Below are 14930 nucleotides of genomic sequence, written 5' to 3' on the forward strand. Positions count from 1 at the left end.
TCAAAGTCCTCCTGTCTAACACCAAGTGAGATAAAATTGTAGGTACTTACCTCTTTGGATAATCGCGTGAATACATCTCCTCCCCTGAGAAAATCCAGTATTAAATACAGCTTCCCTTCAGTCTGAAAGGCTTCAAGAAAAACCACGAGAAGAAGAATAAAACAAACCCCATCAATAGTTATGTGACAGAAACGATCTACAAAACAGATCTGAATGCTTTTACAACTTGGCTATTTCAGTGAAAGGGAATACTTTTGTTATGGAACTGAACTAATTCAGCAGCACATGAGGTCTGATTGCTTGCTGCTTCTCAGAGGAGAATCTTAGTCACAAGAGATCATTAAAATACTTTCATTTCTTCTTTGTCAACCCGGGAAACAGCAAGGATGTGAATTACTGTGTTATGGTTTTCCTCAATGAAAAGCAAGGAGAACAAAACCAAGACACCAAGACACCAACACACATCTCTTGAAATTTCAAGAGGGCTTAAAGGAAAACTTTCTATATGTGTATTTAAATTCATTTTTTTTAGCATTATAAAGTTGCTAGAATCTAATTAGGACACTAAGATGAACACTACACAGCTAAGAAGGAACATGATCAGCTATGCCTCTAAGTAATGGAAGAATCAGTAGGAAAAGTGATACCAACCATAGTGCAGTTTGACGATAAAGGGATGATTTACTTCTACTAATATATCTCTCTCCATTTTTGTGCGAACCCTATCCCGAACTGAGGGGGGAAAAAGACAAAAGAGACTGCTGTAAAACATATTTTGCAGATATGGAGCTGAAGTCAGCATATGGAAAGGTTTCTGCCTGAAGAAGTACTTATCCTTGTTACTTTATTTGCTTTGAACTTTTAAGTCTCCCACAAAACACATGGTCCTTTATTTTGGCTCCTACCTGCCCCAGCTTCCTGACTGCCCTCATTTTCTTCCCCAGTACTTTGTGACAACTTATTATTTTCAATTAAAAAACCAAAGTCTCACATCTACATTTCCAGGCAGCTAACTTCAACCTCTCAATTAACTATCTGTACTGAAAATGTATTCTCTGTCTTTTAAGATTACTTTCTCTTTTTCAGCTAGGAACAGTTGCTATTTACACATAGTGGAGCTTCATCCATTAGTGTTTTCTGAAGGCCAACATAGTAAATTAGCTTGCTATGGCACCTATAGAAAGAGGGAATGGCTTAATTTTAACCACAGTAGAGCTCTAACTTAAGAGACACAAAAGGAAAATTGCTTTCAAAATTAATTTGTGTTAACGTAAATGAGAAGACTGAAGAGAATTAAACAATCACTTTGAAAGAGCACTTTTTAACCACATAATTAAAGCCATCTGGCCAGGTTTAAAATAACCCTTAAACATGAACTTACAAGTTTAGTCTAGAAAAAATAGCTACTGTCATAGGAAGAGTTACAAACTCACTGGAAAACACTTAAGATGTGAAAGAAAAGCTTTTTACAAAGAAGTATTTACAAGTCATATTGAAGGGATTCAGCTACACTGAAAGCCATTTTCTTAAGTGTCAACTCCAAAGTTCCACCTACCTTTTAAAGAAGCTTTTTTCAACACTTTCATTGCATAAAGTTGCCCAGCATCAGGACCAATTATTTTCCGCACGAGGAAGACCTGGTAAGACAAACCCCACTTTGAAAAGGGCCGTTGAAAACATGATGTGAACACTAAACCAGCCTGACTAAAAACCCTTACTAAGGATTTGCCTCTTTCAGCTTCATTAATGCACACAAGGAGACAGCTTGCCCCTAGTCCCATCCCATCCCTTGTTAAGTCTGAGGAATGAAAAGATGCCAAATATCCAAAGTCTTTTTGCATTAGCAAGCTGAGTGATCAACATGCAACTAACACAAAGCATTTGCCAACCTCCTATTCATTTCAGACAGCTTTCAGTGTTTTCCTATGTACATACCCTCAGAGAAAGGGCAAAATTGCATTCCCTTCATCAGATTAGAGGTTGAAGCACCACCAAGCCCTCTGAAGTGTCCAGAATGGTCATACTTTCCTACAACAAGCTGTTTAAATAAGCACTTATCAAATAAGTGCTTCCAGAAGTGTGGTTTTTTATAGTACTTTTCTCAGAGAATCACAATTGTACCTGGTCTGCCACCTCCTAAGATTTTTGAGGTTAAAGATCCAAGTCTCAAATATGTAACAGAGTCTCTTAATGAATTCTGCAAGAGTGGTGAGAAGAAGGCAAGGAAACCTCAGCATTTAAGATCAAAACACCCTTTCCCTCTGGAACAGCAACTCCAACAGGTTTTTCTGGTCTCCTCTTTCCAGAGGGGTTTTAAAGATAGGTGCTATATAACTCCACACTATGAAAAGCATAATGGTACATAAAATAATGCAGTACAAATAGATGTACCTCTGCTGCACTAGATCTTTACATTTCTTTGCCATCTGCTCCTGTTTCCAAGTTGTCACTCTTACAACAGCAAAGGGCCACAAAGATGATCCAAGGACTGGAATACCTCTCCTATAAGAGTAGGCTGAGGGACCTGGGGCTGTTCAACCTGGAAAAAGACTCTGCAGGGACCTTAGAGCTGCCTTCCAACGCCTGAAGGGATCTCCCAGGAAGGCTGTAGAGGAACTTTTCTTAAGGGTGTCTAGAGACAGGACAATGGGGAAAGGTTTTAAGATGAGAGACAGTAGGTTTAGACTGGGTCTTAGGAAGAAGTTCTTCAGTACAAGGGTGGTGAGACGCTGGAAGAGGCTGTGCTAGGAGGTTGTGGATGCCTCCTCCCCTGGGGGTGTTCAAGGCTAGGTTGGATGAGGCCTTGAGCAGCTGAGTCTAGTTGAGAGGTGCCCCTGCCCCTGGTGGGAAGGTTGGAATTGATGATCTCAAAGGTCCAACCTGAGCCATTCTATGGTTCTCTAATTATTAGTTATGAGGAGTGATTCATGTTTTCATGAACACTAGGTTTACTTACATACTTTGCTAGAAAGTATTTTTTTAAATGAAATGTCCAATTTTCCACTACACAATCAGAAAGTCATACACAGTCACTGACTTGTACAAGGATGGAAGAAGGGTTGTTTTTTTCACTCTAAGCTCTGGTTAGATGCAAAATGCCATCATGTGCCAAGGTTATCAGGCTTTTTGTTTGACCTTTTGCCCAATGATTGGATTTACAGCACTGCTCTTATGATGTTGCTCTAATAGTAAAGGAAGTCATTCAACCACCAGCAAATAATACAACACATGTAGATTAAGGCACTCCCAATTCTAAGTAAAATATGAACAGGCAAGTGCAAATAATTTAGTGCTTAATAACCTGCTCCTTGTGAGAATGTAAGGCATTTATGTACAAGGACCAAAACAGCTCTACTGAAAACTACTCAAGTACCATCTATTCAATTTGCAGACAGCCTCCACAACCCTGCATCTTGCAGAGATGCAGTGGTTAGCTGTTCATTTGTAGAGCTGAAGTCAAGATGAGTACATTGTGACAGGTGTTTCTTTTAAGGGATTCAAAACATCTTCAGCAGAAGGTTACCAAAGGCTGAAGAGAGGAATCTAGTAAAAGAACTGATGTTTAAGCCTTTATTTTTGTGAAACACTAAATCCTACATGGAGGCTGAAAACACAGGTAGAAGATTGGACTGTAGCATTGTGCCAGGCTAGAGCAAATAAAACTTGTGTTTGCTAAACCCAAAGAGAAATCCCTGGGAAGTATCAACTGGAGAGAGAAAACAAACACCATGCAGGCAACAGCCATTGATCTTCATCATTTGTTTTCTTTTTGGTAGGAAGTGAAAGGAACTGAATGAAAGGAGCCCAGCTCAGAAATGCAACAGTTACCATTCAGTTCTCAAAGCTGGCTCCTGAACCAAGGCCTGCCAGGTTTCACAAGCTTCAAGACAGACATCTCACCAAGCTGGTAGGATTCTGAGCAAGAACATTCCTTAGGCTGTCAGAAGTCTGAACTCTGTGAAGTGAGAATCTGTCTGAGTCAGAGCTAAGATGTTCATACTAGATAGCTTAAGACATCTCAAGTCAGGAGTAATAAACACAAGAAGCATTTTAGGCTCTGAAGATGAATAGTGTTATGAGGAAAGCAGCAACCAATATTTGCAGATAAAGAAATGTTTAAGCTGTAAAACACTAAGAAATACTTCAAAATCTGTTTTTCAACCTATCACTTATTCACAGAAGGCCTTCCTAGTCTCGTTTTTTTCCCCTTCTCATGTGAGTCCATGCAGAGGTTTGTTCCTGCCATAAGACAGAGAAAACCAGAGAAGAACAGGAAAATGCAGGCATACAAAGCTGATTTGCAACACATGAAAGCAGACAAAGAACTTGATTAAAGAGTCTGGTTCTGAAAAATAGAGCAGTTTCTTAGACATCAAGATCAGTACTTCAGCTGATGTGTTTCAAGCTAGTGCCTGAGAGATTTGGTCTTTCATTTCTGCAATGTACCACCAAGTGGCACATTACAAAAAGCAGTTAATTGTAACAAGAATTAAAACCTGCCTTATTTCTTCTATCTGCTACTTGAATAGTTGTTCTCTTCATGTCTTTGCCCAGCAAAAGAAAAAACCTGAACTACATGTCCCAGGTTACTTGATCATCACTTTGGTTCGAGTTTCAAACTACCACAATCATTCTTCTAAATCTTCATCAATGAGGATTCTGTATGCAAGTCAAACGTTCATAAGCTGTCAAGTACCATCATTAAAAGCCAAATCATCATCTCCACCGCAAGTGTTTCTCACAGAATCATGCTGGTACCTCCCAAGCATCAATCTAAGCTACAGAAAATGCAAAGCACCATATATGGAACAGAGATGTTGATTCTGGATCTTCACCAGTTGCTGCAAAGAAGCCTTGAGGTAGTTGAAAAACACTATTTGATTTCCAATGGCTAAGGCATGGGGCAAAGAGAGCTTAACACCAGAGCTGTTGCATAAAATCCATCCCTAACTCTAGAGCCCCCATTAGTAAAATCCCTTCTCTTGGAGACAGTGTTCACACTGAGGTGCAGAAGCCAGTCCAGATGAAGCACAAGTGTGGCCCCTCTGTTCAGTTAAAGCAGACTATAGCTTTGCAAGGCCAATCTCCTCAAATCTGCCACTGCCTGATCCTTCTGTCTCTGAGATGATTTGATGTCCTGCTATGACTAGTGATACTCTGGCACCAGAGCAAGATTGGAAAAGGATGAAATTTGTCAGTATATTCTCAAACACTCCCTGCAACTCTGCTATGGCACTGCTATAGGAAGGTCTATGGGAAAAGTAGTTAGAAATCCTATCACAATAAAAGCAAAACCATACACATCCCTCCCCACACAGCTGCAAGGGAGGATGGACAACTTCCTTCAAAACAGGTCAAGTTCCAAATGAATACCTATCCACCTGTCCTCAGATTTCTTAGGTTTATACCTAACCTTTTAATGCTGTAGAAATAGGAAGTAAGACAAAGCAGGTTCAAAATAGGCATCACATGCAAAGCAAGTTTGTCATCTTACCTTTCCAAATGATCCTTGCCCAAGAACCTTAAGTAGTTCAAACTGTGCTGGATCTGCTTTCTCACATCCTTCTTTCACATGGTGTGTAATAGGAATCTCTTTCACACTTCCTTCATCCTATTATTTCAAGGCAAACAAAATACAGCAGTGAACAGGCATGAATTCTTCAGCTCACTACAAGTGCTTGCTTTAGGGGTTTTTTTAATAAACTACTTGAAATTCTAGCAAAGCATAGGGGAAAAAAAAAAGGTTCTTTAAATGAAGGGTTTTCCCATCCATCCTTTATCTAAAATGTCTAAACTGAGGAAAAATTCTCACAGAAAGCTCATTTCCTTTTGTCATAAATATTAAGACTACTGCAAAGATGGCTTTTCTTCCATGAAAGGAATAAATGTAGAGGTTTTTTTAAACCCAGATGATCCTGTGGTGCTCCACCCCTGTTTTGGTGACCTTTCATTTTATTTTCCCCTTTCCTGACACAGCCTTAATAAAAATTGAATTGAATTTCATCATTTTAGGTAACTACTGCTTTTCACAGCAGCAAATAATAAATATGGTCATCCACTTCTAGCTAGAGGGACATGCATCATTTGAAGAGCATAAATAAAGTGTGAGTCATCCTAAGAACTCTGAGGGCTGCTGTATCCAACCAAAGAAACAGAATAAAATGGGGTGCAGAGCCCATGAGAGACTACCCTGGGCAGAGAGCACCTTCAGAAAGCTGAGGGCAGTTCTATGGCAAATAAAAGGCTCAGTGCTCTGTTGACTTTTTTGAGCTACTCTCACCTTTAGCAAAGCAGGGCACAGCAGCTACAATTGTGAAAAGACAAACATTCATGATGAAAACCAATCAGATGATGCATTGCAGCTTTTATGGTGTAAGAGAAGTTCCTCTGAGCCAAAACAAGTGAGATGTCAAAATAAGCACTCCTGAAACTACAAAGTACGTGCTGAAGCCTAGGCAGCACCTGAGCTTGCACGTACAACAGGAGCAGCACCCTTTGGCCCTGATTTCTTGCACACTGCAAATACAACCCAATCACAACTGAACATCCCATGTGATTTGATGGCCCTAAGGTACCCAAATGATTATTGTCTGTTCTCCTATACACTTCTTTAGCTCTATCTTGAAAGCTTCTCTTGGTAGAGACCAGAAAAGCATCCTACCAACTTGTGGTGCATTGTTGTCCCTCAGTGACAAGTACACACACCACCAAAAAGAGACCTGACCACAGGATGAAATGTTTTAGAAAAGAACATCATTCTGTACCTAGGGTGACTATAAAGTCCTCCTGATGAAGCCCATGCATTAAAACTTAAAATCAACTTTATCATACAGTATAGAATGGAATTCTCTAGGTGGGTTTAGACAGAAATTCAGGGGAGAAATCCAATCATCTAAATGCATATGTACTTACTGCATAATTAAGAGGGGGTAATCATCACACTGCAATACCTATGCCTTAAACACTTTGCCTGTCCAGAAGGAGAAATAAAGCTACAAACCCAGTATATTCACAAACTGCAGTTCAGCTACCACTGCATGATTCTGGATTACCATGACCAGCTGGGCTGCCCAGTTCAAGGAAACTACTGGAGAGAGTCCAAGTGAGACTACAGAGATGAAGGGATTAGAGCATGTCTGAGGAGGAAAGGCTGAGGGACCTGGGGCTCTTTATAACCTAGAGAGGACTGAAAGAGGATCTTATCAATCCTCATCAATATCTAAAGGCTGGAGTGCAAAAGGATAAATCCAGACTTTTCTGAGCGGTGCCCGCTGATAGGACAAGAGGCAATGGGCACAAACTAAATATTGGAAGCTCCACATAAACGTAAGGAAGAATAACTTCCCTGCTTGGGTGCCAGAGACTGGAGCAGGCTTCCCAGAGAAGTTGTGGAGTCTCCTCCTTGGGAGAGATTCCACACCCACTTGGGCATTGTGATCCTGGGCAAAGCTGCTGTGGGTGACCCTGCTTTAGCAGGGGGGTCAGACTAGATGACAGCCAAAGGTCCCTTTCAACCCCTACCATTCTCTAAGTCCTTTCTCCTCCTCTCCTTTCATACCCAGTATCACAGTAAAGGACTGTTCTGCCTGTTTCCCATGCAAAGGTAGCTATTAACACAAGACACTGCTGGATAACAAACTTAACTCTTTAATTCACACCCTAAGCTCTTTCCCTCTTTGCTAACGAGACTCAGCTGACACTAATGACAGAGGGTACACAGCTCAGCTTTGTTTCATCCATCCACCTCCCTGACTGTGCAGACACACACTCTTAGGAAAGATGCACCTGCACCTATCTTTTCAATATCTTTATTTCTTTTTTAAACACATGCCTGGGATTTAAGGCAGGTAAGAACACCAGCATCTCAAGTCATCCCACGACAGATGAAAGCAGCAAGTCATGTAAGTTACACAGCAAGTCATCTACTTAGACACCAAGTTGTACAACAGACTTAATGGCTGCTTCTTTGTATGAAATATGTAAATATCCTAGTTAGAAGCCTTTTTACTTCACCACCCTAATTTGTATTCCTTAACACTGTGAACCTTTGCATAAGAAAAGATCTGCAAGAGTTCACCTGCTCTTCTGTTTATCACCCACAGTCATTAGCCTGTGACATCACACGTGGTTGCTGCGGAGACTGACAAGAGTGTTTCTAAATGTGAACTGAGGGGAAAAAAATGTTTTCCATACAAATAAAGAATAAGTTGAGATGTAGGAAATGAGTTAATTTTTATGAAGTGTTTTACCTTCACAAAAGATGGCTATGTAATTTCACCCACTTAACTATCATTAAAGTACTAAAAATTGGCATGACTTAAATATAAAAAGACCTCTGCATGATCAACAAGAAATGAGCAGAGAGAGCTGAGCATATATATCTCCCAATTTTATTTTAACTTCCAGCTTGGCCTCCATGAACTGCAAATTTGGTTATCTGATTTTGTGCTCTGCTGCTTGAGCAGCAAATTTATCTCAGGGCTCAGCTAGCAGCTCCCAGTGAGTGGCCTTGCACAAGAGGTAACTCTTCCCAGCAGGTTCACCAGAAGACAAGGCACTGAAAGAAAGGCTGCAATAAGTTATGGCTTTGTGCCATCCTCCTTCGTTACAGCTTGACTGGCATGCAGCTCCAAGCACCTAACAAACAAGCTCAACAACACCCTTCTGGTTCAAGTGCAGTGAAAGACACAGACAACCCACTGCTCATCTTTCTTTGCTTCATGTAAGGCGACTGACACTGATAGTTCATTTATTTGCTCCACACCAGGGAATTTCCAAGCACCACATGCTTCTACCTCCAAGAGTTTATTCTCCAAATCATTTACTTGATTTTTTACTGCAATACAAAGCAGTGGTTAGAGCTGGCAAGATCTGTTTGACACCTTCTTCCATGATCCTGCTCAAAAAATGACTGCATGGAAAAACGGTGGCAAGATTTCCATGCAAAAATCAGGCATCTCACCACACACAGCATTAGCCTGAAGTTTAGTTCAAGGTTTAGCCAGAACACTTGATTTTTAGAATCTCCTAACTATCTCCATCACCATGACACTGGACAAAAAGCCATCTCAGTAGGGTTTATCTGGGGTATTTCTACATTAAATAGATATAGAATCAAATTAATATACTGGTGCAAAGATTAATTCTGCTGTGAACCAGCAGGATTTAGGTACCTTCTAGATGAATATACAACTACAGTAAAACACAAAGGAAGAACAGGTGACAGTGTAAAAGAGCAACATTAATCACTGTGTATAGAAGGTTTGGGATTGAACTGAGTGTTTTCTGAGGCTGAGGGATTCATAACTGGTCTCTCCATCACACACACAGCACTTCATCAGCACACTCCAAACCAAGAGACTCACAAGCCCTGCCCAGGTACTAATTTTCAACATAATCTCTGAGACTCAATTTCTGAGACTTTGAGGCTCTTCAGATCTGGTCAAACAAAATGCTAGGTTCAAAAGTTATTAAAGAGCAGGGAATGCATAAATGCTTGCTTCAAGAGGAAATCATGCTAATGAGTGTCTAAATGGAACAGCCATCAAATATACTCACGTGGTAGGAATATGGTTCACCTTCTTCCATAGGCTCATCTGCCATTTTAAGGCCATTTAGCTGGAGAGGTGAAGAGGAATGCAGAAGAGAAAGAAGAGAAACAAACCAAAACCAGCATTAAGACCTTGCAATTTCAAATCAGTAAAGTTCATCATCTGACCAATTTACATTTCAGAGCAGACAAATGAAAGCTGGTATCCTTGTTGCTCCAATTTAGAACTAGTTTCAAACAACTACTACTACTTAGTAGTTATATTTAGCATCTCCCTTATGTATCATTTAGCATATCCCTGTGTAACTGCTGTTCCACAGCACTAGTTAATTGGGATTAATTTAAAATTCCTTCTTTAAAAGCTAAGGATACCATCCATACACGATGACACTGAAGACTGCCACTATGCACAAAATTGATGGTGTGGATGCTTTCCAGAAACCTAAAATCCACATTTTTAAGGAGAAAAGACTCAAAGAAGTGATTTTAAGTCTTTTGGGGGCAAGAGGAGGCAGAACAGAGAACACAGCACAGAATTCCTATGCACCAAAATAAATTACTTATTTCCTTAAACTCCAGATTCCTCTAAAACTGTGCTTGCATCAAAAGCTATTTAAATACCCAGCAAACAGAATAGTCCAACTTTAATGAGGTCCTTCATAAACTGGAGATCTGTATGTCAAAATATTTGTGAATCAGTTTAAAAAATGACACCTTTAAGAGGCAGGAGAATATGATATGCCTCTGGAGAAAAACAAATAAATGATATTGCTCTTCAATTAGCACAATACTTGTGGCAGTTGCCTACTCCTTCCAACAACAGTAAAAGTAAAGCAGCAGGTTCAGTCACAGTGAAAGAGAAGTCTGAAAGTTATTCAGTTTAAGCTCTCCCTAACAGAATTCAATCCTGCTTAAAAAAAATGAAGCTGTCAACAAAATACAGAAATATAAAGGACATGCTCTGTTTCAACACAGAAATCACTGATTAGAAAGTGGGAATACTTGACAAACTGAGTGAAATAAACTGCATTTTTCTAACCGCAAATTTATTTACACCTTAACTGTGCAGCACCACTATCTTCAAGTGGCATAGAGCTCACACAAGATACTAACTAGAAAATCATAAAATGGTCTGGGTTGGAAGGGAGCTTAAATATCATCCAGTTGCAACCCTACCACCATGGTCAGGGACACCTCCTGCTAGATCAGGTTGCTCAAACACCCATCCAATTTGGCTTTGAAAACTTCCAGGATTGGAGCCTCCACAACCTCCAACCAAGTTTAGATACTTTCTTCTTGTACTTCTGAAGCCATCTAAAACTCCTCCCTAAGACACTGCAATACACTATGACTACAGTACCTGAACTGGTGAAATGCAGGCCCACAGAGAATCTTGGAATGCCACATAAACCATGGCCCTGTTTAAAAACAAGCCCCAAAACTGGACAAACAGGTAGGGCTGAAGTGACAGCTTCATACCACCACGATTGCATCACCTAAGCAAACCCTCAACCACTTCCACTGCTTCGTCAAGGACTCTCAAGTTTAAGTAAAGCTTTCAAGAGCTGAGTCCTAAATGACTGATTCTGATAAAATGTAATCTCCAAGTTTTGTATTATTTGCACTTATTTTTGGACCATATCCTCACTGGAAAAAAAAAAGCAAGAGAAAAGGCACAAGGCTTTGGCTACTTTCACCCTTCCCTAAGTTTCTATCTATTTTAGCCACACTTTACACAGAGTCTCCATGTTCACTATAATCTGCCAGTTTAACCAAGCACTGGCATGTTCAACACATCTTCATTATGCATACTTATTATAGAATGGTTGAGGTTGGAAGGGACCTCCAAAGATCATCCAGTCCAACTGCTCCACTAGATCAGGTGGCTCAGTCGAGCCTGATCTTGAGTATCTCCAAGGATGGGGTCTCAACTACTTCCTGGGCAACCTGTTCTGGTGTTCCACTGCTGCTGTGGGGGAGAACTTGTTCCTAACATCCAATCCAAATCTGCTCTTCTCTTATTTCAAATCATTGCCCCTTATCCTATCACTGCAGACCTCTGTAAACAGTCCCTCTCTAGCCTTCTTGTAGCCCTCTTCAGGTAGTGGAAGGCTGCTGACAGGTGTTCCCAGAGCCTTCTCTTCTCCAGGCTGAACAACCCCAGCTCCCTCAAACTGTCCTCACAGGAGAAGTGCTCCAGCCCCATGATCATCTTTGAGACCCTCCTCTGGACCCACTCCATTAGGTCCATGTCCTGCCTGTGCTGCCACCCTAATTCTCAGGGTCAGGAATCACTAACCCACTACACCCTGGACTCAGAAACCTCACATACATTACATAAACCAAAGCTACCAACTTACTTGCTGCATAACACTTCTGCATAATTTCCCCCCCCCTCCCCCCAAGTAGATACTGGGAGGGATGAGACACCCACTAGATTTGTTGTTGTATGAATTAATTGAACACATGAAGAAACACCACCACAATTTGGACCAGATATGAACTCCAACCTCATTTTAGATGACTCACTCCCATGTGGTTTGACACTATCACTAGATTGTGTTCAAGAGTGTATCAATAAGAGACACACCAAAGATCTCCAAAACAACTCATTTGAACCTAGTAATAGAGTGGGGTTTTACTGCAGGGGCTCAGAAATCCAGTACGATTCTTCACTCATGTACTTGAATTTGAAGTGCATTTGGTATATATTTTACCTTGATTTTCTTTAAATATGGTCAACAATTTCCAAGGGTTTTTTACTTCATGTTAAGTTCTGAAACCAGTACCGCCAGCCAGAAGTGGTGTAGATACCTTACTGTTTTCAGTGTAACTCCAGGCAGCCAGACACAGAAAGCCGTCACTGCTAGAATGGGAGTTTGAACCAAACCCCAGCATTTTATTCAGTCTGAGCATGCCATGTAGGCATACATTCAGCTTTCTGGCAGATCAAATACAGTAAGCTATTGGATTTTAATGGCAGGTAATCAAATGTCATCTTAATTAACAATTTCCTACCGTACACTTTTCCTCTTCATTGCTGCTCATGGCTTTTCTTTCCTGTCCAGTCTCTCTAACTACACAGGTTGGGATGCCTGCCAACTGTTAGCCCAAAGAATTTTATAGTCAAGTGCATGAATCTACTTTTATTGCCTGATATACACATCACATTTCTGTCTTATTTGTGACTCCTGGTCATTGCCCATTAAAAGCACCACCAAAAAAGCCCACAAACAAAACACACCAAAAAAAACCCCAAGCAAACAATAAACAACCCAAAGCAACAAGTAGTAAACTGTTGGATTGTGACCCAAAGTGTAGCAGAGTGTTAGTTATTCAGTTGAATTCAATGACAAAAAGTCAAACCACTGCTGTTTTGTACAGTTACTTACACTGGTCAAGTGTCAGTAACCAGAATTTTCCACTGCTGCCTGGTTTAGGCAAGTAAACAACAAAAGGTACCAAGCAATATTTAATTCCCACTTCTGTGGAAGCCCAATACAAAATTTTTCTGCATCCAAGTGGGACCCTTTGTAGTGACTTAATCATGAATATTTATACACAAACATATATAGAGCAGAACTACTTTAACCTCTAAGTCATTGCTTGCTACGTATCTGTGATTTCTAATCTGTTATTATTGAGAATTAAAAAGCAGATAGCTATGAACAAAGCAGGTGAAAGGAATCCAGGATCATTATTCTGAAGGAAATTCTTTCCTCCTTGCATCACTTTGCTATTCAGTACTGCTGAAGTCCTACAACTAACTGAGCATTTTAAATATTAACTTCCCTTGAAACACAAACTAAACTTAGGCAAACACTGTCAATACTTTCCAAATACAGATTTTGAAGAGATGAGAACAAAGTTAAGGTCAGACAACCTGGCAGGTAAGAAACTTACATCTGCAGAAGTGCAGGCTAAGAGACCAAATCCTCCGCTGCCAAACTGCCTGTGAGGTAACACACAGCAACCTGCCTTCTGATTTAAATAGCTGCCATGGATCCCATGACTGGCTGGGACTACAGTCTATTACCTTGGGAGAATATCCAAAGGGCTTCTGTGGGCTGGTAAAAGGCTTAACTACTATTGCACTCATTTTTTTCCTCTGATAATTACAGCAGAACAGAAGGCTCTCATAATTACAGCAGAACAGAAGGATCCAAATATTACCAAAGCCTGTAACCATCTTCCTCCCATATTAAAGAGGTTTTAACTGTTTACATGGTAAAATTGCTATGGTTTTGGGGGGTCAATAGGTTTTGGCCAAAAGAAGCTAGACAAACAGTCAGCAAAAATACCCAACTACAAGAAGAAACAGCAAAAGATGTAAAGTGAGTTCATTCTGCCCTGTTTTTACTCTTCACTTCAGCAATCAAACAGAAGCAAAGATTTGAGAGGAAATAGAAGTGAGTGTGCTGTAATCATATTATTAGATGTAGAAAGCACTGTTCAAAACATACAGACCTAGCCTGGCCACAAACAGGTAACAGTCTACATAAGGACTGCATCCTCTGCAGTTAGTTCCTCCCTCACTGTGTTTAATTTGCTGAGTTACTGCAGCCACAGTCACCAGACTTGCACCTCTCAATTCTTGCAGATGAACACAAGGCTAACCAGGTTGCTTCCCCACATACAAAAGTGTTACTTCAAATGCTCATGCCAAAATGTTAGTAGAAGCTTACATTAGAACCTCCAATTATTTGGGAAAAAAATATAAATAAAACATCCCATTGAGACATCATTTGTTCCTCATTTATTCTGAATTACATTTGCAAGGAGTTTGCATCATTAATTTAATTAGCAACACATTGGCCTACTGAATCTTGCTTCCTAAGATAGGTTTGAGAAACGTGGGTGTTGTGTGCACAGCCACACAGGTGAGGTGAGTTAAAAATGTCTGAAAGTCCCTGTGAACACAACTGCAGCTTAAAGGCTGCACCTATTCTTGTAAAACACTCACACCTCTCCTCCACGCAGCACCCTTCCTGGTTTGCTTTTTCTAATGGTAGAGATTATCACATGCTGCTGCCCAAGATGAATTCAGTGCTCTTTACCGTCTGGACTTGCATGCTTGTGGCAAGGAACAGTTTCTCCCAGTGCAGCAGCCAACCTCATGAAGTGGAAGACACAGCAGTGTCATTAGGGTTACCCGACAATCAACCAAAGCAGAGTCCCACCCTGCCACAATGTGACCTGAGGAAGGATGTCCTGCCAGCAGCAGCATCCACATGAGACTCTGCAAGTTTGTGCTGTGTTCACCCTACTGCCTTCACAAACCCTGTGCTAGACTCAGACTCTGAGCTCCTCTCACAAAAGGAAGAGGCCAGGTAACACAAACTCTTTAAAGACACCAAGAGGAAGATAAAGCCATCTACCT

The 14930-nt window shown here is 40.6% G+C and overlaps 1 protein-coding gene across 6 annotated transcripts in view; it reads right to left on the minus strand.

Moving 5' to 3' along the window:
- RPS6KA6 (ribosomal protein S6 kinase A6) overlaps positions 1–14930 on the minus strand; it is a 57949-nt gene that overhangs the window by 38380 nt on the left and 4639 nt on the right. For 4 of the 6 annotated variants that reach the window (XR_010989629.1, XM_068157654.1, XM_068157650.1 and 1 more), the window contains exons 2-6: positions 9559–9618; positions 5495–5611; positions 1556–1637; positions 652–732; positions 51–130 (exon numbers count right to left, since the gene is read on the minus strand). Coding sequence is in view for 5 of the 6 variants with exons in the window: in XM_068157654.1 (XP_068013755.1) it covers positions 51–130; positions 652–732; positions 1556–1637; positions 5495–5611; positions 9559–9618 (420 nt within the window). In the remaining variant the exon portion in view is untranslated. Of the gene's footprint in view, positions 1–50; positions 131–651; positions 733–1555; positions 1638–5494; positions 5612–9558; positions 9619–13453; positions 13526–14930 lie in introns of those variants that run through there. The other 2 variants (XM_068157652.1, XM_068157651.1) reach the window with 2 other exon arrangements.

Source organism: Melanerpes formicivorus, unplaced genomic scaffold (genome assembly GCF_026170545.1).
Source record: "Melanerpes formicivorus ecotype bairdi unplaced genomic scaffold, bMelFor1.0.p_v2 SCAF_37, whole genome shotgun sequence".
In the NCBI taxonomy this organism is placed as follows: Eukaryota; Metazoa; Chordata; class Aves; order Piciformes; family Picidae; genus Melanerpes; species Melanerpes formicivorus.